Raw genomic sequence first — 26,977 nt, 5'->3', positions numbered from 1 at the left:
TTACTGTGAGTGTGTTTGGCAGGGTGTGGAGGTAGAGGAAGTATGGCAGGAGATGACAGTTGGAGTAGGTTTTAATTGCCTCGCTCTTGATTCGCCGTCCATTTCGTCGTCAGGGTTCAGCGAGTAAATTCCTGGAACTGGGTGGCAAAGAAAGCACGCTAAGGGCAACGGGTGAATGGGGAGAGAGAGAGAGAGAGGGAACCGGGAGTATTTCATTTCATAAGGCGACCCAATCCATTCACCGCGGATCGGGAGAGCTGTTGTTTATCCAACCAGCCGAGTCCTTCCCGTACACCTTCCCTGTTAGGTCATTTACTCACTTTTTCACGTCCACATCGTTCATTTCCACGAACGGTGTGTTTTTGTGTGTATGTGTGTACGTGCCAGTTGAAATAAACGCGAAAACGTTTTGAGCTGCGGTTTCCCCGTTAAGGATGAAAGGATGGGTCATCTTGGAGGGTTTTGTATTGTTCTCTCGGGGTTTTTTTACGTTTGTGCCATGGTAACCCAAAAGGGGTTACCAAGGGAGGTTGTGCGGTACGGAGACGAAGATTTTTGGAAGGAAAAAGGGCTGCAAGACGCACGAAATTTAGCGAGCAGATTTTCCGTGAAATCATTTCTATGGCATTAAAATTCAAATTGAATGGATAATTGTTATTAGCGTTTCGCGTCCTCCATCTCCATCCGGTCAGACGAGTCGTTCGTATTCTTTTTGGGCGGATGTTTTTCGTTTTTGAATGAATGCTACTTCTTCTTCACACGCACATACACACTAAGAGGCGAAGCATTTCTCGGGAAAGCAAAAGGGAAAGCGGGGAAAATCTTTTGCAGCACAACCCTACTGCACCACGCGGTGCGTCCAACCGTTATGGATTGGTGCTGGAGCATTGAAATGTGTTGGGATTAATTTGCTGAAGCGGACGGTTTATTGGCAGGTGTCAGCGTTAATCGCGCGCTGTCACCGGTGACGGATGATGATGGGCCAGGGCCAGCAACGATGACGGATCGAAAAGTATGCACCCAATTTGCGTTTCCCGGCAGGATCTAATTAAACGGAACGACGGCCGTATCTTTTACAGGAATCGACAATCTGGCATCGGATGTGCTGTATTGGGAGGGTGGTGGATAATACAGCATAATTCTGGAGAAAATAAAAGTGGATAATACAGCATAATTCTGGAGAAAATATTAAAAATTGTTTCTCGTGTAAGGTTAAGGGTCAAGCGAATGGTTTGTAATACCGATTACTTGATAAGCTGCAAATAATTAGTTGCTGAAGTGTTCGTCAATATCGAAGCTTTCTAGGAATAGAGTATTGTAGTATTGAGTTGTTTCATGTAAGGATACATTCAAATTAGTATTGAAAGAAACAATTCAAATTCCTAAAATATAAAAGTGTCCCGATTACGACACTAGGACTAAAATTGACGCGAAAATTATGTTACTTTTGAACGGAGTAACACAGTAGCACAGTTGGACGCAGTTCAAGTTGTTTTAGTGGCATTGTTTTAATGAAAAGTCAGATGGATTTTATGTATCAAATCATGAAACATGATCTTGAGTTGTAAATACAATTTTTACATAGACATGACGATCTATGCAAAATATTGCATACCTTTAAACTACCGTACTCAAGCAACAAAGTAGTGGCGAACAATCGGTGTGAAATAAATGAGTCTCATATTATGTTTCCCTCATTCCTTATCGACCACAATATACCATTTTAATGATAATTGAAATCGATACTGTCACACGAAAGCCGTTTAATAGTTTAAACAATTATCAATATGTTTATCACCCATTATTGATGCTCTCTGTCGGGCTCATTGTCCTAGTTAACAGTTCTGTGCAATTGTGCTACAATGGTAGAACGGTTAAGAGGAAATCACTCGGACGATGGACGCCGTAACTTGACATAATAACACAAATTCCAGACATTCACCATCAGCAGATTCTCTAACGAGCGAACGGAGCGGTCCAAGTGTTAATAGGCCACAGCCGAAACCTCATTCCAATTCGATTCGACGAGCATCGCAGGACAGGAAGGATAGTTCTCCCGGCATGGCACCATCTCACATGCATATGGTTACGAGTTTGAACGCATTTACGTATGCATCCACGCAGGCAGGAACGGTATCCCTGCCTGCGATCCACCGTTCTGTCCTTAACCAAAAGGCAATGGATCGATTAGCGCCATCGCCTTTAACCGTCTTTTGACCGACCCCTTTTCGAAATCGAACAAAAGCTGTAATGAGTTTCCTTTCCCGATACGTAATTTGCGGTAGAACAAACACATCCCGGGGTTCTCTGGGTCTCGTTCTTTTGCCCACACGTGCTCAGTGTAGATGGCACGTGATTGTTTCCGTTACGCACACATGGTGCGAAGCAATCCCACATGCGTGTCTGTGCTTCGGTTTCCCATTTTGAACCGGTTAAACGGTATGTCAGTGGGAAAGATGTCCTGCGAAATGGAATGGATGTGATATGCGATGGATTGGTGGGCCGGCACGGGGAGTTTGAGAAGGAAGTGGGTATCGATTTGACGCGATGGCTGCTAACGAACCGGAACGGTTACGGTTCGCAGGGATCGTGGAAACATGATTTCCGAATTACCTTGATTGATAACGGATAAGCGATAAAATATGATTGATAATTAGATTAATATGTCATTCGATACTAATTCGTTTTACAATTCATATTCGTACATGACGGTAGCGTACGGTTGTAGCTCTGCGGGAAAATGGTACACAGCTCGTGACGACGATGATGAGGTTGTTTTTGCTGCAACGTTGTGATGCTGAGGCTTTAAATGATTACCATCGAACTTTTGTAGTGCTAAATGTGTTAGTGTTTTATTCGGAAGAACATGATTTTAACGTTTTGTAACATGTTTGTATAAGTGAATATACCAAACGGAAGAAATCGCACAGTGGTGAGAAAGTATTTGTCCTTGATCTTTTTCAGTTGAGTACCTTTGCCAGGATTTACTCTGAATTGTTCAACCTACCCCAATATTTAGCTCAACAAAACATAGCCAACTATAGCTTTCGATAGCTTTAAGAGACTTTCGCGTAAACCGTAGCAAATCTGATCTTACTAGTCTTACTAAGAAATCCGGAACTACGTGGGGGTGATGTACGGATAGGTGACCGCAAATTTGAAGTCGTCCAAAATTTCACCTATCTCGGGTCAAAAAAAAGAACCTCAAAAAAAAAACCTGTCGCGACGGTCGAAGCTAGGACTGTATCGTACCTTTCTAGTCCTACTACTCACATACGCCTGTGAGACATGAACCCCGTCCAAAACAGATGAAGCAATCTCAGCCGCGTTCGAGAGAAAGATGCTCAGAAGGATTGTTGGCCTCGTATGTGTGGAAAGACAGTGGAGAAGCCGCTAAAACGACGAGTTGTACGAACTGTATGACGACCTTACCGTCGTGCAGCGAATTAAAGCCATGTTATACGCATGGCACCGGACGACCCAGCTCAGAAAGTCCTTTTAGGCCGTCCACACGGACAGGGATTCGATACACGGTCCTGCCGTGGGTAAACCAAAACCGTTACTTTACATTATTTCAGAATGTTAGAATGTTAGAATTCAATATAAAATGGAAATGGCATATGATAATTGCTAAAAAACTGCAATTTAATGTTGATGTTGTTGAAATATTCAAATAATCAATGGAAGGAATGGAAGGAAAAAGTATAAATTAAACGACACAACCACAGGAAATCGCTAAAAATTTTAAAGCGATGCATGTTTGTAGAATGTATTGATCGTGATGTTTTAATATTGATTTAACTTAATTTTATATAATTATCGCTTTAATTGATAAATAGTTTTAATGAATCACATGTTTAGTAATTTACTGATTGGGTTTCCAATTTAGCAATCTCAATTGTTGATAGCTAGCATTCGAATCTCGAAAATCTAGTTTTGATTGGTCATTTTGTGTGAAAATTAACCTAAACGTCGAAACGCATGCACACCAAGCCTAATCTGCTTTAAGTAAACTGTTTCTTTTTCTTTTCCTTTTTTTACTCCACAAGTTTTTAAATGCGTTGTTGTGCTGTTGATTGTTTCTTTATTTAAATTTACTTATAGCTGTATAGTCAGTTCAATGCACAGAGGGAGAGCATTAAAGATTTTTTTTATTGTCAAAGCTATCTTGAGTAATTTCTCAGCAATCGCAGTAGTACGGCAGCAATCTCCATCAATTTTTATTTATTGTTGTCTTATTATCTTGCAATCTCTATTACTAAGGGTAGCAACCTTTTAATTTGAAAATCATCATGCTTGTTTTGCTGCTGCTCAATCAAAACAATTGCCAACTAATCCAGCAACTTTTGAATTGTTGAAAGCGTTCACTAATAGCTAGTGAAGGCTAAAGCGTACTTTAACCATCACTTTAATTCCCATCTGCTGTGGATGACGTTGCATCTTAATAGTGCTAATGGTGGAAAATGGAATTGCATTAGCGGGTATTTGTACATCAATGCAGCATCGGACACACAAACGTAAACCAAAAAAAAAAAAAAACAGCGCCCTCCACTCTCTAAATGCAATAAATTCATAGCAATCACCCTTTTCGGAATCGTTGGCCCCAACGATTTCTAGCCAATCATCGTTTTTAGCGATTCGGATGATGACGTCTTAAAATGGTGTTACCCCGTTGCACAACCCGATGCTCCGATTACCATCGCTCGGTTTGCTTACTTTTCCGTGTGCTTTATTTTCTGTACTTGCAGCGCTTCAAGGACTCGGACGTGGACGTGACCAGGAAGGATGGCATTCTGCTGCTGCGCGAGCTGGCAGCGGAAGTGAAGAACTTTATGGATTTCAAAATGAACGCCGTAATGGTGAGTAGCGCAATGCGTCCCGTTTTCTGAGAGATACGTTTGTTCTTTTACCGTACGTGTGCCGAATGTTTTCCGTGCCCGTGTTTCTCAGCATTTTCTTTCACCCTCACCCCGGTTCGGCAGCAGCTTCTGCACGGCCTGCTTCGGGTGTTGTCTAAGATGCTCTAACACACACGTTAGGGGGTAGCATTTGCTTCCTACCTACCTTAAGCAGGCGTAGGTGCGGAACAAACGCAAGAAACTACTCAGCAATGCTTGTTTTGAGCTGTTTGAAGAAGAAAAAAAAAGAAGCGTTAAAAAGGGGAAAACAAGAAGACGAAAAAAAAGGCATCCACCCTATCCCAAGACCGGAACTATTGGGAAGACGGTGCAGTGCAGATCTCGGAGGACTGATTTGGCAATGGGGCTTTCTTCTTCGTTTCACCGTCAGATTAACGTTTGATTACCTTTCGAACGGAAATTTCTCCGTAAATTGGATTTAGCCTTAAGGCTATCGGGCCACCTCCCACCACGCTCCACCACCATTTTCCTTTCCCGTTTTGTTGCTGCTGCTACCGTGCAGTTTGAAAGGATGGTAATGGGGGTTTTCTGGAAAGCTTATCGAACAAGAAGCTTTGAAGGATTTTGAACAGAGGAAAAGAAGTTCAGGAAGGAAAGTGAAATACAAATCGCCTGAAGCCTAAAGGTTTGTGTGAGTATTGCATTTTAGTGGGGCAACGAAGGAAGAAGAAGAAAATACAGGAACACACTTTACGGTTTTGGGGTAGGAATCATGTTTTTCTTTTTTTTTGTTGTTGTTTGTTTCCTTACGACACCGTACGGGAAAACATGATAAATGAGGTCGGCGTGGAAGGATCTCTTAAGGCCGAATTCACCCATCGGCGCTGGGAGAAGGAAAAAGAGAGAGATTTTTTTTCCGGTAGATTGGTCTGACCGTATTGCTGGTAAAAGCGATACCACTGCGCTCTAAACTTGTTTTGCTTGTGTGCTGTTTTCTGGAGATGTTTTGGCTTTAACCATGCAATCGTCGGCTGGTTCATAGCAGAGGGACCAATTGTTGATGAAGGCTGCCCAGCTTTCGCCCAAAGTGTACAGAGGAAAACGGAGCAGCAAGGAGCAAAGGAGCACAAAAACATCGGATCAATTTTTCTCCTACAGTCAATCGGTTTGGTGAAGCTTATTTGATTATTGGTCCCTTGGCGGTAGAGCTTATTTCGATCCATACGGGATCGGGAGTACTTAATGGTTTAAATCGGGCGAACTGTGGGGGCGAGCTGTGGGGTTGAAGCGATGGAAGAGGGCTACTGATGACATTTCAATTAAATCGCTAAGGTACGCAGTGACAGTTTAATGAACCAAATTGTAAACGAAGTTTGTTGTTGTAGCCTTTCCTCTTCGCCGTATCAGATCAGATCAGTTTCAGACTGCATTAAATTATATGTTTTCCAAAAGATGAAAATAAACTCCTTAATATACGGATTGCTATAATCCTCTTCGCCGTATTAGATAAGATCAGTATCAGACTGCATTAAATTATATTTTTTCCAAAAGATGAAAATAAACTCCTTAATATACGGAATGCTAACTAAAAAAGCTAGGTTTAATATTCTTAATATAATATTTTATTACTTCGATGCTACGGATTAATGTATTATTTCCGTCTTGATCAGCCGAGTGAAGTTAGGAGTCCACTGGAGCAATCCATTCAAGCCTAACGTACTTGGACGAAGATTGGAGTCGTCCCGGTTTTCCTCTTGTGAGCTTAATCCAAATCAACTCGTGCTGTTATTAGGTTAGAGATCATCAGCATTGTGTCTGCTACAATTATCGTCAGCTGTATGAAAAATTGAGCTTTTTCTCTTGTGTTTAATTAGAGATGAGAATAACCAGTCTTTTCAAGATATCAATTCACTCTTAGTCTTTTCCTGTTGGGATTCAATTATGAATAGCTTTTTAGGGAGCTTTTGTAAATTAACTCACTCTGAAAGAGTTGATAGTGGCCATAGAGACTCCAATCGCAAAATATTTATACAACTCTTATGTGATTCGAATCGCAGATCGTTTTAACAGCTCTTTTGTGATTCAAATCGTAGAGAGTAGCGACTTCAAAAAGAGCTTTAAAAACCCTCTGCAGTTCGAATCACAGAAGAGCTGTACAAACTCTCAGCGATTTGAATCGCTCTTACGACCAACAACTATTTCAAAGTGAGTTTAATTATAAATCAACTCTTAAAAGTGTTGTAAACATTATTTGTGAAGAGTTTAATTAAATAATTCATTATTTAGCTTGATATCACTCACACTAGAAGTGTATTAAATCATTCAAATTCAAACCAAATTGCCTTTATATGTTAACTTTTAAAAATGATTGTGAGTTTTATTGGATTAAACGGATTAGGTTGCAAATTAGACAAATATTGTTGGGAACCGTTGTGTGATAAATTAACTTGAACCAACACTGATTTAAAGTGGCTTAATCCCCTGGGTTCGCCCAATGTAATTTTTATGTTTTCCTTTTTGCATTTCTTTGTAAACTTTATATAATTAAATACACCGAAATGGAAACCAAACCAAAAGTCCTTTGATTCATTTCACAAGAAAATAAAAATGAAATTGAAGCAGCGAAAAAAAAAGCAACCCTTTATTATGTAAAACAACGCATAAAAGCATTCGGCAGAATTTGCACACGTATAAAAGCTCAACTTTTGTTTTTTGTGACTTTTTGCTGCTTTATGAGAATTTCTTTTTCTATGCCTTTTCTCTGGAATAAAGAGAGAAAAAAACTAATCGAAAAAAAACATACTAAACGAAATTTTCTGTAAGTGTCTGTGCATAGGGAATGGGCATTTGATGGACCTGGAGCAGAACTTGGAATCAGGCAAAAAAAAAAAAAAAGGAAAAAAAAACTCTTTCCCACGCAGTTAGCTTCATTTCCGGTGGCTTAACGCCTTACGCTACCTGGCATCAGGTCAGTTCTGCCCGGAACTAGACCGCGTTATTGCGAGTGAGAATTTCCAGAGTGAGTTCCATCCCGGGGAACATAATTTTTAATTCATCCACCTCAATCTGTACACCTTTTTTGGCTGGCACGTCGTTGACTCTGGTACGATTCGCTCGTTCGCTGATCCCTTTTTTCGCACCGAAATTTTCATCCCCTTACGCTTCCGAAACAGGTGGCACCGGCAGCCGATGTGGACAAGCAGAAAAAGGAAACCTTTGAAAAATTGGTCATTCAGTAGTGGCGAGGTAGGATGAAGCATGTTTAAAAATGGCAAGAATAAAAATGAACCCAAACCGATGCAAAACATCAAAAGTAAATCGCTTACTCGGGAAATAACTTTAGCGTAGGGAGCGTTTTTCATCCTCTGCTGTTTTTTTTTTTCGGTACGGTCCATCTTTGAATGGTACTTTTTTTTTTGAACCATATGGGCTTGTTGTGTAAGTAGGATTTAGAATGTCCAACGACTACTACCGTAGCCACTACCACAATAATCAAAACGGAGTGTCTCTGAAAGGTCGACAAAAAAAAAAAAGGAAAACAAAAATTCACGACCTAAGCTGACGGCGAGCTTGGGATTCGCTTTCTTTCTTTTCAGTGCGGGGGTGAAATGAAAGTATATTTGAAGTATGTGTGTGTATGTGTTCATATTCTGGTAACCGCACTTACCGCTACGGCCAAGGTACTGTTCCCGGGATGAACTTGGCACACATTCCACCGTGGGAAAATGGGAAAAAAGAAGCCAAACTCTTCTTACGTTGCTTATCCTCCCACGGAGTTTTTTTTTTGGGGGTAAAGGTAGAACGACAAAAGAGAGAGTGATAAGGATAGGAACGGGCGAAGAGCTAATAAATTTTCCGTATTTTGTGAGTAGTTTTGTTTCCTTTCTTCCGCATTCATCGTTACACAATGAGCCGCACGAAATCGTATCGAGGTTGTTTAAGAAAACGTCGAAACATAGAACCTGTCACGGATGGGAATGTTTAGATAGTGTCTTTTCAGTACAATTGACATAGTTGTAAGAGGTTTTATTAAATGTTGCAAATAAGAAAGAGGGAAACTAATGAAGAGAAAAGAGTGAAGACGGAGAGAGAGAGAGAAAGGAAGAAGATTTACCGAATGAGTGTGTTTTGCCCTTTAATTCATATTGTAGAAAAACGCGGCTTTTTTAAGAGTTTGTTAGGGACGCTACAGCGAAACAAAAAAAAAAATAGTGTCTTTATAAATTGCCGGTTTTCTACCAAAAGAGCGCAAACCTAAACTCACTACGCTTCTAATCGTCTCGATATAATGCCAAGATCAACACCAAAATGTTGACATTGGAAACCGAAGAGACGGCGGTGGTCGGTGTAAATACTGTTTCTTTACAACTCATATATTTACACAATTAGCCATATTAAGGGTTTGACACAGTCATGTTTAGTAATTTTACCTTGTTGTATCACATATTCTAAGTTAATTGATTGTATTTCCTATCGACTCTCTATTTCGGGTTTCTATTTACTGTATAGAAGGATTACTCTGGAAAACAGATCCCTGCTTATCTACGTAAGAAAACTCATTCAGCTTTTGAGACTGTTTTGGTTGATTTATGTCTTTTAATTCCCTTTTTCTATTCTTTTCGTTGATCGTTTCCCGTGTCTCATTAGTTCACTTTTACTATATTACTGATATTTATCTATTTTTATTTTTATTTATTTTTATGTATAATAAATAATTAAATGTATTATTAGTTGAGTATTTAGTACATTAGTGATTATTGTTTTATTTTAAAATATCTCTTTGAGTTATTGATTCAATAGGCTGCATATCTGTTATAGTTTAAGCTTGGGTAGCGTTTTAATGTTTCAAAGGTATTTAATTTTCGTTGTTTTGAATTGAATTGCTCTTGTAGTCCATCCAAGCTAGGACCAGAACATGAATCCCATCAGTTCCTGAGAATTTAGGATAGATGTGTATAGAAAAGTAAAGGATGGCTGCAAGTTCTTTCAAGACGATACGACGGTACGACGGTAGTAGGCTTGCAGCAGCAGAAGAAGACATATATTAATACATTAAACCACCATTCAACAAGAAAGGATTAGAATATCAAATTTTTTCTTGTTGTTCCTTTTCCCTGAGTTCTAAAGCATGGGTCACAATGTTTTGACACTGGGGCAACTGAATCGTGGCAGATTAATTTTTAAAATTTATTTATAGCAGCATTGAGTCTCTGGGATCACATTTGCCTCCCTACTGTCTAATAAAAAGCGGTTTATACTAATACAAAATGTTGCTAATATGGCTAAACTATTGCGATTTTGGCTAGTAAGATATACAAACTATTGATGTGGCAGACGGTGGTGATGTCAACGCCACAGAAGCTGCAGAGTTTAGGTCTGGGTTTTTCGAGGATGTAGTGGTGAATCACGTGGGTGCATGAAACGGTATGGCGCTTTATGGAACGTTGGTTTTTGGAGGAACTGTCGGGGATGAAGGAATGTTCGTAAGGTGCTGAATTTGAAGATAGTTCGAAAAAATAGAATAAATGATTCTAATCCAACAAAATATAGACAATTTTCGACGCCTCTTGTTGAAGCAGTACTTCAATAATTTTGAAATATCATATTTCTGCCTCCTCTACAACTCGCATATCCCCAATAAATATGCTGATTGAAATAGTAAATGACGGGAAAGCGATTCGTATGGTAATTTAATTGCACCAAATAGGGTTATGAAAATTCTATTGATTTTCGCCTAGCTTAAAAAAAAAAGTTGGTATGTCGCCGCGCGCCGCGTATTGATTGCTTCTGCATAATAAAGCACATTTTAGGCCGGCCACCATTGTTGAGACGCTAATGGTGCCATTATTATTCAATAGCGTCCCACAAGTCCCGCGAACGAAGCATAGCGGTGCGGGTAAGGGTGAGTTGTGGAAATAAAAAAAAACAAAACGGAACGTCCTTTTGCTCGTCAATACCACGTTCCGCACCGGTTCGCTCCCGATGGTTGCTTGTCTGGTTAAGCTTCCGCAGCAATCCTCAACAATCAATTTCCGGTCAGTAGTGTGAGCAAAATTTATCGTTGTATCGTATAGCGATAATAATTAACAAGCACCAGTTTCGTGAAACTGTCGCCGTGTCGTCGTGCTGGGGATGGACGCACCCGACGGGATGTGAATGTGTGTGTGTTTGGGCATCGCATCGATACGCATCAATTCCAAATCCAACTAAAACCCCCTACTACAATGCTAATAATAATCATTCAGCGAATGATGAATTCGTAAATTGGCACGATAAAATCTGCTTCGGCGAGCGAACGCATTAGTGCGTAATATCGAGTGTCATGATGAGAATATAAAATCAATCGTTCGTCCGTGCGTTAATGTGGAGCTAGTTGCTGTTGGAGCTAGTGGGATACCGTAGAAAGGGTGATCCTTTTCCTGTGCCTGAAGATGACGTGCTTATCCTGAGTTCGTCCTGAGTAGCAATGATTTCTAATTTCTTTGTCTTTCGGTCTAAAGCTCGGTTAAAAGTAATGTTTCTTGTTATTCTGAGCATTTTTTTTGGAGAGAACACATAAAACGCTGGGGATAAAGCTCCAACAAACGGTGCCTGATCTGTCTATTGCCTGCTAGTTGTTGGTAATGTGTTTCCACATTCCACACAAAACTTTAGCTACCGTGTGGAGCGAAAGCTCTCGTTGGTTTGGCCAATTCAATTAAAAATTCCACTCCACGTTTGCACTCATTGTGTATGCGCGTAAAAATTCCCAACCACCCCGGCATCATAAAACCCTGTCTACTCGTGTCGGGTGGCAGGCAGAATGCGTGCGAAAGGGTGGGATACATCGACGCACCGTAGTCCGTCGATGGGTGTTGATGTTGTGTATTGTGCAGGACGAGATAGTCCTACTTTAACTCGTTTCGGGCAAGATGATGCTGTAAATGTTGGTAATGATGGGGTAGGTTTTCGGACGGTTCGGTTCGGTTCGGTTGTATTTTTGGGGCGAAAAACGTGCTTCCCAAACATGACGAAACACAGCGTGCGTCCACTCATTAAGCGTTGTCCATTTGCCCGTGTGCTCTACATTGTACACACAACGATTTCGTTTTGTTAGCACATTTAAAGCTGGGTGGGGGTTTTGTGGCGAAAAGTGTCGCTAAAAGGGCGCTGTGGAAGATTTTATTTGATCATTGTTTTTCGGTGCACGGTCTGTTGTAGGATCATTTTGCTTTGTACCTGTTATTGATGTAGGTGGGCTGTATGAAAATGGTTTCAGAAACATTGAAAATGAGACAAGCTCTTGTGTTTGTGTAGTCTCACGAAATCATTAAGAAAAGTTTTTCAAATTTGATGCGGGTTTATTCGATATTTCTTTTACCAATGTAATTATTGCCTTGTAAATTGCATACTTTTCGGCGTTATCGTAGGAAATACTATTAAGGAAAGGATTTGCACATTATTTATACTTTTTTGTTCCGCTTACAGGATCTTGATCGAATCTTATTCGAACCACTTCCCTGTAGTGACGACTGACTATCCAACTCCGTGGTATAAACAAGTCTAGTAAGCCATACGATGACCGGCGTGAGTTATTAGGTATTTCAGCTTAGAAGAAGTGAAGGAAAATTGATTTAGCTTTAATGCCTGACCAACAAGTTTGTGAATAGTATAGTGTTATTATTTACCAATACGGTAAGGCCGTTTCTGGTTTTAGTTAATTGCCCTGCTATTTATTTATTGTTTGAAAAAAAAAAACTAAATTACAGATGATGCAAATTTTCGGGCTCTACTGGCTTGTAGAATGCTCTTGTTTACAGCAAAAAAGCCAAAAAAACTGTGCTAATATTACTTTGTTCAGGTTTGTCTTTTAATTGTTTCTGACGAAAAATATTGTTGTACAGATTTTACTAATATTTATTTGTGTACGTGCAATTTTAACTTTAGAATTTGTATGAAATCATTCCGGCTCTTGATCTTCCAGCGTGAAAATGGTATGATATTTTATGACTGAACTTACTTAAAACCTTGTTTTTTAGCCTTGTCAACTTGTTTTCGTACCGTAAAAGTTTCATAAAAGCAAAACCCCATTTAATTTAAAAATAAAAGAATCAACACTATTAAACCAACCAACCAAAAGTGTGACACTTTCGGTCCCTTTAATGGATCGTTCCGTTTGTAACAAAAAAAAAAAAAAAACAAAGAGCTGGCCAACATTTGTTCATACATGTTACTCGCAAGCGCACGAATGCGTGCGAATACCTTAGTGACGGCATCGTTGTCACCGTCGACAGTATGTGCGGAAAGCAGCAAATCGGCACGTTGACGAACTCAGCTGATGCGTTCTGTCACGGTGGCGTACCGGGCGTACAATATGGACAGGAAGATTGAATTTTGTGGTGACGAGAGCTAAGCTTGTAAAATTTAGCCACATTAGATTAGGGGACCGGTTGCCTTACGTGCGATGACGTCCAAACGGCAGACACGCCGTTCACGCCGACCTTTGACAATGGTGGTTGTTTTGTTGAAGGATTTTTTTTACTTGCTGTTGCTTTGGTGCTCCAGCCCAACGGTTCATTTCCCTTGGTGGATTGGGTTTTATGTATCGCTAGAAATCGGCCACAGTTTGTTGGACACATGCTGGAGGAAAGCGTTTTATAGAGGATGAAAACTTTGCCCGGTCGATGATCGGATCCGGGCGGGGTTATCGTCACGGGGAAGGAGGTATGATGGAGGATTTTCTACCGTTTTAAACTCTCTGGCAGAATTTATCCTTGCTGCGACGTACCGCATACCAATGAGGAACGATAATCGATAATTTTTGTCGTCTATCTGCTAAACAATGCTGAAGAGATCGAGTTAGGGCGATAGTGGTTGGGTAGGTGGACGCATACACACACACACACACACACACACACACACACACACACACACACACACACACACACACACACACACACACACACACACACACACACACACACACACACACACACACACACACACACACACACACACACACACACATAGAAATTCACATGCATATGCTGAGATTTTCTGACACTCGTTTTCAAAGTGACCTCGGCGAGGGGCGAACCGAAGCTTTCCCCCACTGTCCCACAGGTCATGAATTATGGGCTTTGACTTATTTATGGTTTCATATTTTGCAGTGACTCATTGACGAGGGCACCCCCCAACCAGTAGCGATTTCGTTGGGAAAAAGGGCACAGGCCATAGTTTGTGGATTAAACGTGTTTTTCTTAGAGGAAAGCGCTTGAAAAGGAGTGCAAAAGTTTTGTTTTTTTATTTTAAAGACAAACCCTCAGCTTCGAATGACGGTTTGCTGACGCAGCAAGCAACAGTACAGTAGCAGTCCGCGGGATGGCATTGAGCAACGCAAGGGTGGTCATGGTCAGGATCTGCAAGCGTTTGATTTTTAATAGAATATTTTATGTGACGGTGATTGAAGAAGGTAAGCGGTGAAAATTGTTGCCCCGGCACGTGCAAACCATTTCGGTTCCATTCGGTCGGTTTCTTTTTTGACAAACCCTAACGTGTCGAAATGGGGCGGGTCCGAATTTTCGGCCAATCGATCGGCCAGCAGAGCGGAGGAAAACGAACCCTTTTTTCGCCCATGACTTATTGATGAAGGGTCCCGTTTATGAATTAATGTGACGCGCGAAGCCGACAGCCAGGGGTTTGAGAGTTTACAGTGTAAAAATTGATGAATTTAATCAGGTACGTGGCAAGGATAGGGTCTAACACGCCCGTTGCTCGGATCGGACGTTTCGATATAATGGAGAAAATTATTTTTAGGACACAAAAATCGGACGCACGATACACGTGAAAGGGCCAGGCCGGTAGAGTATAATCGACAACCATGCACGAAACCACCGATGGTGTTTAATTATTCAATTTGGAATATTGGGGCATGGGTGTCTTCGGTAGCTTGTGCTAGATAGCTTTTAGGTATTGAACATTTTGTTTGTATTATGATAACTTTGAAGAACACTTTTAATTGGCTTCGCTTGTCAATTATTCATTGTGCGTTATTAAGGAAATGTGTGAAACGAGGGTTCTGAAGTACAAAAGTCCTGAAGTCCTGATTAATCATTTGTCTTGTCCGTTGGAAGAAATCTGACAAATGTAACTATTTAGACGTAAATTCAAGTACTTAATATCGGTTTTCTTTTTTTTTTATACCGATTATATTACAAGCATCGATTGATCATTAAAAACTTTGTTGCAGTTATTAATAGCAACTTAATTTTTCAACGAGAGACTCAAACTAATGTATTTTGCTAATTCGAAGGCATAACTCAACGCGTGTAGATGAAAAGAATCAGCTGTTTTATAAGCTCAAAATCACTGATATTCTATGAGATAAGTCAACAGATCCACTGAAAAAAGGATTGAAATTTTTTATTTTGTTATTGTATACTGTACCATGAACATAAAGATAGGTAGCAATATAGACAAGCCGTCCATTATGAAAAAAATGAATAAAAATAAAGATGGGTAAGCTTAATGAAAATTATTTTCTATCTGTTACTGCAAAATGATGCATGAGCATAACAACACGGCCTGGTGACTTCTATAAAATGAAAAAAAAAACCATTTTGTTACACCAATTGCATACATTTGGGCGTATATTACTAGCCATGGATTTATTTGAGTGTATACGATCCAACTCAATTGATTTGCAAATATTTTTAAGGGATTTACACATAACTCTTTCATAAGTTATGAAGAGTATAATTTCCATTTCAAGATAGTGGTCTAAATATATATTTTTTCACCAGGTAATATAAGTTTTTTTTTCCATTCTCTTGACCTACAAAAAAATTTTAGCAGCATTTCCCAACATTCTCAGAATGGTATATTTACATCCAAGGTAGCTCATCGCATATCTTTATCAGTTTTCATTTTCCAAGAACCATAAGAAATCCAAAAAGCGAAACTCTTATTCCACATGGCATTAGCATGAAATGAGACTGTAATATTTATTGTTTATTGCATCTATTGCGAGGTGTTAGTGGTGGTGCAGTCAGTCCTAATGGTGTCGGTTCCCTGAGCTCACCACACATACACAAACACACACACACATACACACTTGTGCATATCGAGCATAATTTGGCGACGAGTATTTTACTGCGAAGGTTGTTTTTTGTGTGTGTGTGCAAAACCTTCTACGACACCTACATTGTAAGTTCGTATCCTTTCCATGGATGCCTCTCCGTTCTGCTCATTGGCTCTACCCCGACAAGCGTAAATGGTTCATCCGGAAAATGGGAACCGTTTGCCAGATAAAAGTGAAACGCTAAAAACAGTCGCCTTTATAAGGGTACGGGTCTGTTACTGTGGAGGGACACACATTACTGGAGTACACAGAGAGGAAAAGTCACTGTCCGGTGGTTGGCGGGGAAGAAAGGGCAAGGTGTATGGTGTTACTGGTGGAGGGAAAATGTAAAGAAATAATGCAAATGGAGAATGCCATGTAAGTGAACGATACCAGCAGAGAATACTGGTATGATTGTAGTAGGCGCAGAACGGAACGATCTTCAATGACGGTTTTTTGGATGGCGCAGTAAAGGGAAAACAGACACACACAGAGGCACAGAGACAGGAGAAAGAAGGAGGTTGGGATAAAAAGAAAATCGTAAGTCCCACCGAGCGGCACACCAGCGTAGCCCCGAAGATGCGACAAGGATAAAGGAGTGTTCAAGTTAAAGTCGATGCAAAAGACAGTCAAGTCATAGCATCTGCTGCAGTACGGTCCATGTTGTCGTCGTTGTCTTGCCTGCACGGTGTAAGCCAGGCCTGCTGATGGAGGGTGTGACACATGGGAGGATTTTTGTATAATAATGGGTAGGCTCAGGCAAAAGAGAGATAGATAGGAGTGAGAACGCAACAGCACAGAACTCAGCTTTTGTGGTGTAAGAAAAAAAAACAACAAAAACGAATACTTTGGAAAACCTCCAGCAATGATGGCAAGGAACAAGCGTGGTGCGGTGGAGGTCAGAAAAGTGAAAAACATTTCACTTCCTGAGCGGAAAACATAAGGAAAATGGCGAGATAAACTTCGCGATTGTTTGACTCTGCTCAAGCTCGTGCCTTGTAATATCCCACCCCTCCGCCATGTAATGTGCCGTTTGCGGGCATTGCTGGGTTGTGTGTGTGGATGTGAGCGTGAGAGTGCGCACGTGTGTATGGTAAACACTGTGGCTGTGGAAAAAAAGGGGAATTGATGGTCGGTGTAGTAAAAAAACGAGCTTTTTTCTGTGCTTTCACGTCCCCAGCAATCACGATGTGTGTGTATGTGTGTATTACGACATTAGTTTGATGGAATGTAATGACGGGGTTGTGTTGAAAGTGTTGAATGAATAATTATGCTGCTTTACCCGCCATTATCATATGGCTCATTGACAGACAGGCACGTGCATTAGAGCGGTGGCATGCATCATAGTGTGAAAGCACGTGAATTATAATGCTGCCGGGAGTATTCATTAAGGATCGATTAGTGTGTTAGTTTATTGGTTTTGTGATGTGTAAGTAGAAGGTTAAGTTATCCCTATTTACTCTCTTGCTCGTAAAATGGTGTGTAAACGTGTTGCAGTGTGGACTGATTTGTAGAACGGTAATTGAATTAGTTTTAGTACTCTGTGAGCTTTAATGTATGCAATCTGCATGACAAAATATGGCAGAGGTTTAGATTTGTAGCCGCTTTTAAACAAGACGAAAGACTCCCTTAGGGAACGAAGTCTCTATAAGCAATATAATCAACAACAACTACTAAGCGGAATACAGTTAATAGCTCACAAATTGTCGTTACTATTTAGTTTTGAATGAAGTCCTTGAAGTTTACAGAACAGCTTGAAATGCAGAGAAGACTTTATTGGTTTTAACTTCATTAGTGTGGCTACCAAATCCCTGAACGCCGTGTAGGCTAATAGTTTGGTCCCTTGGTTTGTTGGTTGGCACGGAAATTCTGAGCCGCAGCAGCTGCCGCCATGTAGCAATCGTTCGGACAAACGCCAGGAATACCAGGTGCTCCTCGAACGCCAGGGTGACCTGTTGGAGATGGTGTAAAATAATAGTGATATCATACAAATCTCGAGAAGCAATGATTTCGAACTTACCCGCTTTGCCAGGTTCACCACGTTCGCCTGCACGGCCTGGAGGACCTATGACGGAATCACCTGGCAGACCAGGTGGACCGACTGGTCCTTGAGGACCAACGTAACCCACACCGTCACGTCCATTCTCGCCAGGCATACCCGGTTCGCCGCGTTCACCAGCCGGTCCTGCAACACCTGGTGCTCCAGGTTCTCCCGGTATACCTCGATCACCGGTAAATCCTGGGAATCCACGCTCGCCCTTCTCACCTGGTCGCCCAGGAGTGCCAGGTTTACCGGGCCGCGAAACTCCCGGAGGTCCCGGAGGTCCAATCAATCCCTCCGTAAGCTCGGCAATGTGATCTCTCAGAACTGCGCGACAAATGTCGCTTACCTCTGCCTCGGTATAACTTCGGCCAGGAACACCGGGAACACCTGGCGGACCGGTTTGTCCCGGTAGGCCAGGAATACCTTGTGGTCCAGGAGCTCCATCAACGCCCGGTGCACCTGGTACACCTGGTGCACCTTCCGGACCACGGAGACCACCAGCGCCACGTTCGCCGGGCAACCCTGTGTATCCAGTTGGTCCTCGATGTCCGTACGACATGAAGTTTTCAAAATATCGTCCACCACCACCACCACCACCTTTTTCGATGGAACCTTCACCGGGAGGCCCTGGTGGTCCGGGAAGGCCTGGCGCACCTGGAATACCGGGCAGTCCTTGAGTACCAGGAAGTCCCCTGTTACCTGATTCTCCTTTCTCTCCTTTTGATCCATCATTTCCTCGCTGCCCAGGTAAGCCTGGTGGTCCTGCCACTCCGGCAGCTGCTCTAGCGTCCCCAGGTTCACCTTTCGGTCCTCTAGGACCAGGTTCTCCAGGGTACCCTACACCATCTTCTCCTCTCGGGCCTGGTGCACCGCGTTCTCCCTGTGTAAAAATTCAAATGAAAACATGAGACACTTCCTTTGGAAGTGATTGTAAGAGCTTACCTTTTGACCTGCAGATCCAGGTAATCCATCAGCACCTGGAAGTCCTGACGCTCCGGGAGGACCAATCAAGCCCCGAGGTCCAGTTATGGATTGCCCATCACGTCCTGGAGCTCCGGTATCACCTTTTTCACCCCTCAAGCCTATGCCGGGAGGACCCTGTGGACCAGGTAGTCCTCTCGGTCCAACCGGGCCAGCCACTGCCGATCCTGCTACCGCCGCTGTTCCTGGTTCTCCTTTTTGACCTTTCAGTCCAGTAATGCCTACTCCGATCTCTCCTTTCTCACCTTTTTGTCCGATTCCAGGAATACCCGGAGGTCCTTCTAACCCACGTGGTCCAGGAGGTCCCTGAAAATATCGAGAAATGTATCTTATGAACACGAAGATGTAGTTTACTAGCGCTTACCCGTCTGCCGAAAGCGCCAGCTTCTCCCTTGAGGCCTGGTAAACCAGGAGGACCTGCTGGTCCTGGGGGACCCTGAAACAACAATATTATTTATTGCAATGTTTCGATTCGAATCTAACCGCACTAATAACTCACATCCGTTCCGGTGTATCCCGGAGGACAAACGGCATTACAGTCTGGTTTGGGCGTGGGCCCTTCCGGGAGGTTCGCCGTCAAGGATGCCACGTCATATACAGGCAGTTCATCACAATTACCACGAGCCGGTCGGGTTGGATCACAGTTCATCACCATCCACTGCAGATCAATCACTGGCGATTCAGGCTCAAAGACAGAAGTCTCTGCAAACCTAGAAATTGAAACATACCCATCCGATATGTCAAAGCGGTCTCGAGGTTCGAGCGGTACGTTCAGGTGTCCATCGGTATCGCGCACCGGCCGACAATCGACCCATAGATTGAGATAATCGTTGGTCACCCCAAGCATAATCTTGTGCCAGTTGTGGTCAAACAGCTAGAATTACCAAATATTGTCCAGTTAGAGGATAAGTGGCTTTGAGCAATCGACAGTCTGGAGATGAGCTTACCGAAGTGTGATGGTACTCCACAATTTGCTGCTCACCCTCCGACGCTGGTAAACCGATCTGTAGTATTTGTCGGCCAGGGTTCAGCGTAATTGCTAGCTGACTTTCCTGCACCTCGTTCGTCACCTCAAACAGGTGCCAGGAGGAATCACCTTCATCCTCAATGCGGTACGTACATTCGAAGGAAAATTGGTGCGGCAAACCGAGTGGAAAAGCGTCACCCGAGCGCATTGTCAGGTTGGCTTCCTTCTCGAAGCGATAGGCAGTTTGATACTCGTTGGTACCCTGGAGACGATGCATGTGCTTGCTGCTCGCTTCAATTTGATCTAGCCGGAATTCTCTGATCAAATCGAATGATCGCAGATCCACATCACCGGGCCTCCAGCGTCCGCAAGGGCCCTCCTCATAATCTTCTTCCTCTTCTTCGATTTCTGTTCGATATTGTCGTGGAACATTAAAACGGGTGGTTGATGTTAGATTGGATTAATCTTGCGCATTGTGGTTCATTCACAAACTTACGCGACTTCACTAGGCCTGGCAGACATATTAAAAGCATGCACAGCCTATTTGCGGTTATTATGAATATGTGAACGATAAAAGATATGATGAAATTAGCACTTTCTAGAAATTCACCTCCCAGAACCATGTTCTTGACACTTAATTTCGAAACAGTAACGCCTGCAAAGGCATCCGGCACACACCTTACTATAGAAATACGAATCATTTTCAAACAGACATAAATCACTGTTATATCTTTGTTCACATTTACATGCTTCACAGCACAGAACTTCAAACCCAACCAGCTTCAAGACACGAGAGATCCACTCTAGATCAAATCTAAACACCAACTGATCGGTTACGATTAGCTGAAGTCCGTTGCGAAGGTTCTCCGTACCACGCTGACATTGGCATACAAAAATGGGAGAAATTAATTCAACTACCATATGCTTCCGTATGCCGACGGACCGGTGAAGGGGGTAGGGCTCATCATCAAACCAATCTATCGTATCTCATAGTCAACCGTCGGACGATGCTAAAACGTTGTGTGTGCCATGGATGTAAGATAAATTAACTGGCATTCACAGCTCTTTCGCTGCAAAGCTGTTCGCCAGATGTGTGTTACCCGTGTGGTGTTTCTTGCCTATATTTTTTTTTTGCTGTCCTGGTTGGTGTTGGGTGTCGTCTTTGGAGAATTATTAAGAACTGGGTCACAAGAATGACTTCACGCCAGCACAGTGAGAAGTGTTAAATCTCTTCTGTTTGCTCCAGTTGTTTAAACGGGGGTGTTTGGTTGAGTTTACTGTATAAATAGTTTTAGTATCGTATCTTAATATTGTTTAACTTGGGGACATCGATTTTACGCTTGTCCAATCCAGAATCCTTGTCAATAAACTGTCATATGCGCAAATCCTTTATTAGATGAGGGGATATTAATTTCTTATTACATTTTTATAAGAATTTTATGTTTACAACAATGTTTTAATTTTATCAAGCATTAAATTACCAATGTTTTATTCAAATAGGTTTACTAGTGTCTAAACTTATCGTAAAGAAAATGCTTTATCATTTTGATATCCTTTGTAATATATGGTTTGTAAATTTACGGTTCGATTCTTTTATGAAAATCATATCGGAATCCAATGTCTCACACAGTCAAGATGGCAGGTACGGATTGCGCGTGAAGAGAATCTTTAGATTACTTCGAACATCAAATTCGACATCGTTAGACGAAAAACTTTACTAACGAGCATTCTAAGCGGAACCATCCACGTGTGTGTGTGTGTGTGACTATGTTGATTGTTCGTTTGGCTTCACTCTTGAGGGGGGAGAGAACGTCTAAGAACGCAAAAACGGAGGCGCCCAAAGTCAGCGGGCAATTGATGAACGGGAAACTTTTCATCGTTTGGCACAGAAATTACTCATTAAGCGCTGCTTAAAGCCATCGGCGTGCCGACCCCGTGTAACCCCGCTGGTGGTGCTTTCTGGGAGCCACTAAATAAAAGGGCCAGCCTGTCGAATGGGAGGGCAGAGAATGGGGTTTTGTTGAATTGAAGGTTTTTCCGGCTGGTGGTCGCTTTCAACCAGCATTCTCATAAGTACAGCAGCAGCTTCGTGTTACCGTTTTTGCACACATTTGATGTCGATATTTGGCAGTTCCTTTTAATGGGCTTTTGATAAAGGGCGAGGAGCGGAGGGTTAGGTGGAGAAGCGACGAGAGAGACTGTTTGCACGGCCCGCATTTCCATCGCATTTTCACGAACCATTCGCGATGACGAATGACGAACGGTGACGAATGGTGGCTGTTATCGCAGGCGGCAAACGGATTCTTCCGGGAACAAGATTTCGGCAACAGCGGGCGGGAGAGGAAGGGTTTTCCGACGCCCCTTAAAATGCGGGAGACGGGTGAATGTGATGGAATAAAATGGTCCAAAGCAACGCCACCACCAGCTCACAAAGCAACAGTACAACACAGGCAGACGAAGAACAAATCGTAAAATTATCGTGGAATTTATTGTCTCCCATTTTGGTGGTGGGATGGGGTGGTTAAAGCTTTCCTGCCCATCTCCCATCCCAGTACGGCTGGGTTTTGGTTGTTTATTTACTTTGGGCTGGCACCAAAGTATCAGGGCGTCAGGACGAATGGCTGGCCTGGGTCGGAAAGTTTGTTTTTTTTTCTTTTCACTCTCGGCGCCTTTTTTTCTTTGTCGTCCTACAACTTTCTCCCCTTCGTCATACCCTCCCTCGTCATCGTTCCATGCCACCATAAGCACCCGCTCTTGAGTTTGGCTCGCATGATATGTAAATGTGTTTGTAGCGGAAGTGTTGCCACAGTAAGCGCACGCCGTTTGCAGCCACGCCAGGAAGCAGATTAGATGATTAAGAAGAGGTTAATTTATTTGTAGCGTGAACAATTATTTTCCACTTAGGTTGCGCGCGGAAAACGAGCCACACTTTGTTTCCACCAACCGTTTTTTTGCCAACTGTCGCCCCTCTGTCCACCCACAGCGAGCCGCACGGATTGCTTTATCAGTCGCGCAACTCTTTCGTGAAATACGATGGCGCCGCTGTAAGTGTTGGTCTTTAAAATGAATGTTTTATACTGATGAGTGAGCTTTGACAGGGCAGAATCACTTCAACCGGTGGAAAGATGGGAGATGGCTGGTTTTGTGTGCGGTTTGTGCGGAGTGTTTCTTTTGTATTTTATGCTGTGTGCTGCTCAACAAGTGCGCCGTGGCACGGCCGATGCTTCCGGCAGCAGCATCAGCAGTGAGAAATGTGTGTAGAGTTTAATGACTCGTTTAACAATATTATTAAGATAGAATTAATTGTTCTTCGCGGTTAACATTAGTGCAAGGATAAGGGGAGGCCGTTTCATTTGCATAGTAAAAGTGTGTTGGATTAGCTGCATAGCTTGTTTTCTTTAGCTTGCTATGAGAGTCTGTTTTGTAGCCTAAACTTAAGCTATCGGAATAGATGATTTATTTATACTAGTTCTAAGGATTTTCTGTATTCTTTCATTGGAATAACTTTTGAAGAAGATAAATAAACGAACATCCATACGAGCTTATCATTATTTAATCAAATGTGGATGTACAAAGGATTATCCTGGTCATGGCATCAGAATATAAAAAAAGATGGCTCAAAGCACTTAAAAAGGTTATTACAAAAGGTTTAATTTATCTGGTTTGATTATACATATGTCTTGTTTTTCATCATTTATTCAATACAGAGAATAAGGTAGCTGGCTCATGTAATCACATTAGATCAGTGAGCGATTGAAGTGTAAAACCATGTTAATTTTTATGATTCTATCTTATTAAATTTATCGTTTTGATCCTACCCGTATCCATCGTTTTGATCCTTCCGTTAATATGTATGAAAGATTGTGAGCTCGACGCAAACGTTTTGCTAAATTCGTGCAAAACCTTATATGAGCCCGAGTAAGGACGAAAAGCTACCTAGCAAAACCCAAAATTCTTCATTCATTATCCCTAATAGGTTCCAAAAACAAAAAGTCTATACTTGCAGACTTCACTCTCAGACAACCAACACGTTGTGTTTGGTCCAAACTGTGTCAAAAAGACTCTTTTGCCTTCTGATTCATCTGTCTAACCTCACAGCTTACAGACAGCTACGGGAACAATTTCAAATGGACTTTTGTGATAAAGAGTACCTTGGCTTCTAATAGTTTGCTGCGGCAAAACCATCCAACAAATACGGCAAAACAAACTTTTTCCCCAGCTTTCATCCGTTCATCGCCCTAGAACAAAAGATTGCAGTGTTGGGTTCTTCTTTTCTCTAAAACCAAATAGAAAAAAGGATTGTTCTCCAAACGAACACACCTCGACACTGCACTCTGTCGAGTGCAAAAGGACACACTTTTAAAGCGTGGTTTGCCTCTGTACGATTAAAATAATTTCGTTACGTCAATAATCCGCTACACTGGTTTCCAAAACACTCTCGGCGTGATTACTTTAATTAATTACAAGCTGCACGGAAACTTTGCACATTTTACAACCACCAACCTGGCACCAACCATTCGGGGCTTCGGCTTTTTGGTCATGCACGTCATGGCGTGGCGTGTGCGAAGCAACGGGAGCAACGGTTACATGTGACCCCAAATGCGCAAGTGCACAACTTTTCCAACGCTTTTTGTTGTCCTTTTTTCTTTTTTCCTCCTAGCCGTATAGGTGTATTTGTGTGTACGTGTGTGTGTGCGTTCGAGCGTGTGTTTGTGTTGTTAAAATAGCGTCAAGTTGCAGTGTGGCGTTATAGAGCGTTTCACACAACGTCCGTTCGACGTGCCCGTATCGTCTTTATCGTGTTTCTAATTTCCTAATGTTTCCATAAACAGACACGATCCAATTATGATGGGAACTTGCCCATAGACGTTTGCCCATTGGGTGAGACAGGGTCGGGGAGAGGGAGTGGGGATGAGATTTCTTTTGGCCGCGTTTGATTGCGTACCGGGCGGAATGGGCAGGCAAAACTGGCGGGTGGTAAACTTTCGCTATAACTTATCTGTGCATTAAAATCACTTTGACACCAATTTGCTGGCATACATCTGTAAAAGTTGGAAACTTTTTTATGCCTTTTTGTTCTGCTCTTTTCTCTCTCTCTCTCTCTCTCTCTCTCTCTCTCTCTCTCTGCCTCTCTCTCTGTCTCTCTGATGCTCTTTTCTTGCGAATATTTTCCTCCACTTGGTTTGGATGGTACACATCACATCCAGAGCTGGTGCGTTTGTGAAGCATTTTGCACAAGGACCCCTAGCGATTTGGCTTTCTTTCGTTAGCCAACGTTGGAAGCCCAGAGTTTCATTCCTACTTTCAATTTGATGCAATTACCAACCGGACCCGCAAAGCCGAAGATGATGAGATGGCCGTCAGTGGATGTTGGAAAACTAGTGCTTTGCTTGGGAAATCGGCCAGCGCTGGTCGATCTGGAGCCTTTTTTTTTGTTCTTCAGATCTTCCGGAAGCAACTTTCTACGGGCTCGGCTTTGAAAGGCTTCGGTACGGAAGGCAAACTAGACAAAAAAAAGAAGGGGCAGGGAGGGAGAATAAAAACCCCGGAAGAAGAAAATAAAGATGGGCCCATGTCCTGGGGAAAGACGTTTCCCTTTAAAGAGGGAAAATTGGGCTGGAAACGAGACGAAGAAAACTAGATATAAAAGGATGGTAAAGAATACTTTAGTTTCAAGTTTCCCGTCCGGGCACTGGCAACAAGGCAAACAACGGGACGGGGGAATGGAATGTTGGGAATAGCGTTTGGCTATCATTGCCGTTGGTTGATTTCGTTATAATTTTCACCGGTTCGTTGGCCATTGGGGAGGGGTGGTTGCTCGTGGTTCTCCGTCACTTCCGGTCACTATTTCCCAGCAAGGAACGAGCGAACGTTTCAGACCCGGGATGAACTGCAACTATTCTGAGCATCGGAGATGGGCACGAAAAAGCAAAAAAAAAAAAAAAAGGACGGCATGGCTTGTGATTCTGGTTGCCCTGCATTGATCAGATTCTGTTTCCTTGGTTGTGGCAGTGTCGTTTACTTCTTGTTGGGATTGTATTTTTTTACCCTATTCTTGTTACAGCTTCTTTTTTCTTGTCTCCTTTTTTCTCCCTGCAGTTTCTTAATGATGAAAGTTTTATTATAAGTAATCATCTATAGCAATTAGAGTTTCGTTTCTAGTTTGTTTTTTTTTTTTTGCTGCTGCTGGTGCTTTCTTCTTTATTGTACAATCTCAAGTTTTACTTCTTTTGAATCACGTTGTTGAAATTGTCTCGTTGTAAGCGGGGGCTTCTTTGGCAAAGCTAAGGAAGGAAGTTTTAGAATCTTTTGCATAAGTTAAACAAAAAAAAAAGCGTATTCTTGTTGAAAACTTTTTTTGATAAGAGATGATAATGTGACCCTAGAAATGTTTGAAGTCTTGTTTCTTTATAAAGCATCTGCAGCAGTTTTGTTGATCGATTTTAAAATATAAATTGAACAGTATGGAACTATTTTGATCAGCATGTTTATATGACTGCATCTCAATATAAAAAAATACATTAATGTTTCTTTTTACTTTTTTATATATTTTTGTATTCATTTATTATGTTTATATTTTTTATTAATATTTTTTTATATGTATATATTTACATATTAATTATATATTTCTTAAATGCGAAGCGGAAGCCACTTATGAGATTTTTATTTTTTCCAATTAATTTTTATGCGATATTTTAGTTTTGTTTTTGTATAAAATTGGCATGAACGATGATTTTGGTTTTCATATTATAGTGCTTTGCTATAACATTGCATCAATGTTGCTGCATGAGCAACATGGCACCCTTTGCAGCGATCCCTTCACTTCACTGTCCATGGAAATAATTTTTCTATTTGCTTCCTCGATACTGAGTGCCTGTGCGTGTGATTGTTTGTTCCTGCTATTTCCTCCAGCGATTGTTGCATGATGAAGCGATGCTTATTTCAGCAAGAATCAGAGAAAAGCATCAGAGAAAAGCTCACTCAGTACAAGGGACGAAGCTCTGCTGATTTGACGAAGCGCGAAGTTC

At 41.9% G+C, this 26,977-nt stretch overlaps 2 protein-coding genes across 3 annotated transcripts in view; one reads left to right on the top strand and one right to left on the bottom strand.

Moving 5' to 3' along the window:
• Window positions 1–26,977, bottom strand: part of LOC126565133 (uncharacterized) — a 358,067-nt gene that overhangs the window by 54,111 nt on the left and 276,979 nt on the right. The window lies entirely within an intron of this gene.
• LOC126563887 (voltage-dependent calcium channel subunit alpha-2/delta-4) overlaps window positions 1–26,977 on the top strand; it is a 62,140-nt gene that overhangs the window by 15,545 nt on the left and 19,618 nt on the right. For both annotated transcript variants that reach the window (XM_050220675.1, XM_050220674.1), the window contains exon 3: window positions 4,749–4,859. In XM_050220675.1, coding sequence (XP_050076632.1) covers window positions 4,749–4,859 — 111 coding nt within the window. The remainder of the gene's footprint in view (window positions 1–4,748; window positions 4,860–26,977) is intronic.

The sequence above is a fragment of the Anopheles maculipalpis genome, chromosome 3RL (assembly GCF_943734695.1).
Source record: "Anopheles maculipalpis chromosome 3RL, idAnoMacuDA_375_x, whole genome shotgun sequence".
NCBI classification, from domain to species: Eukaryota; Metazoa; Arthropoda; class Insecta; order Diptera; family Culicidae; genus Anopheles; species Anopheles maculipalpis.
The sequence above is the reverse complement of the archived record's forward strand: the minus strand, read 5'-3'. Positions and strand labels throughout refer to the sequence as shown.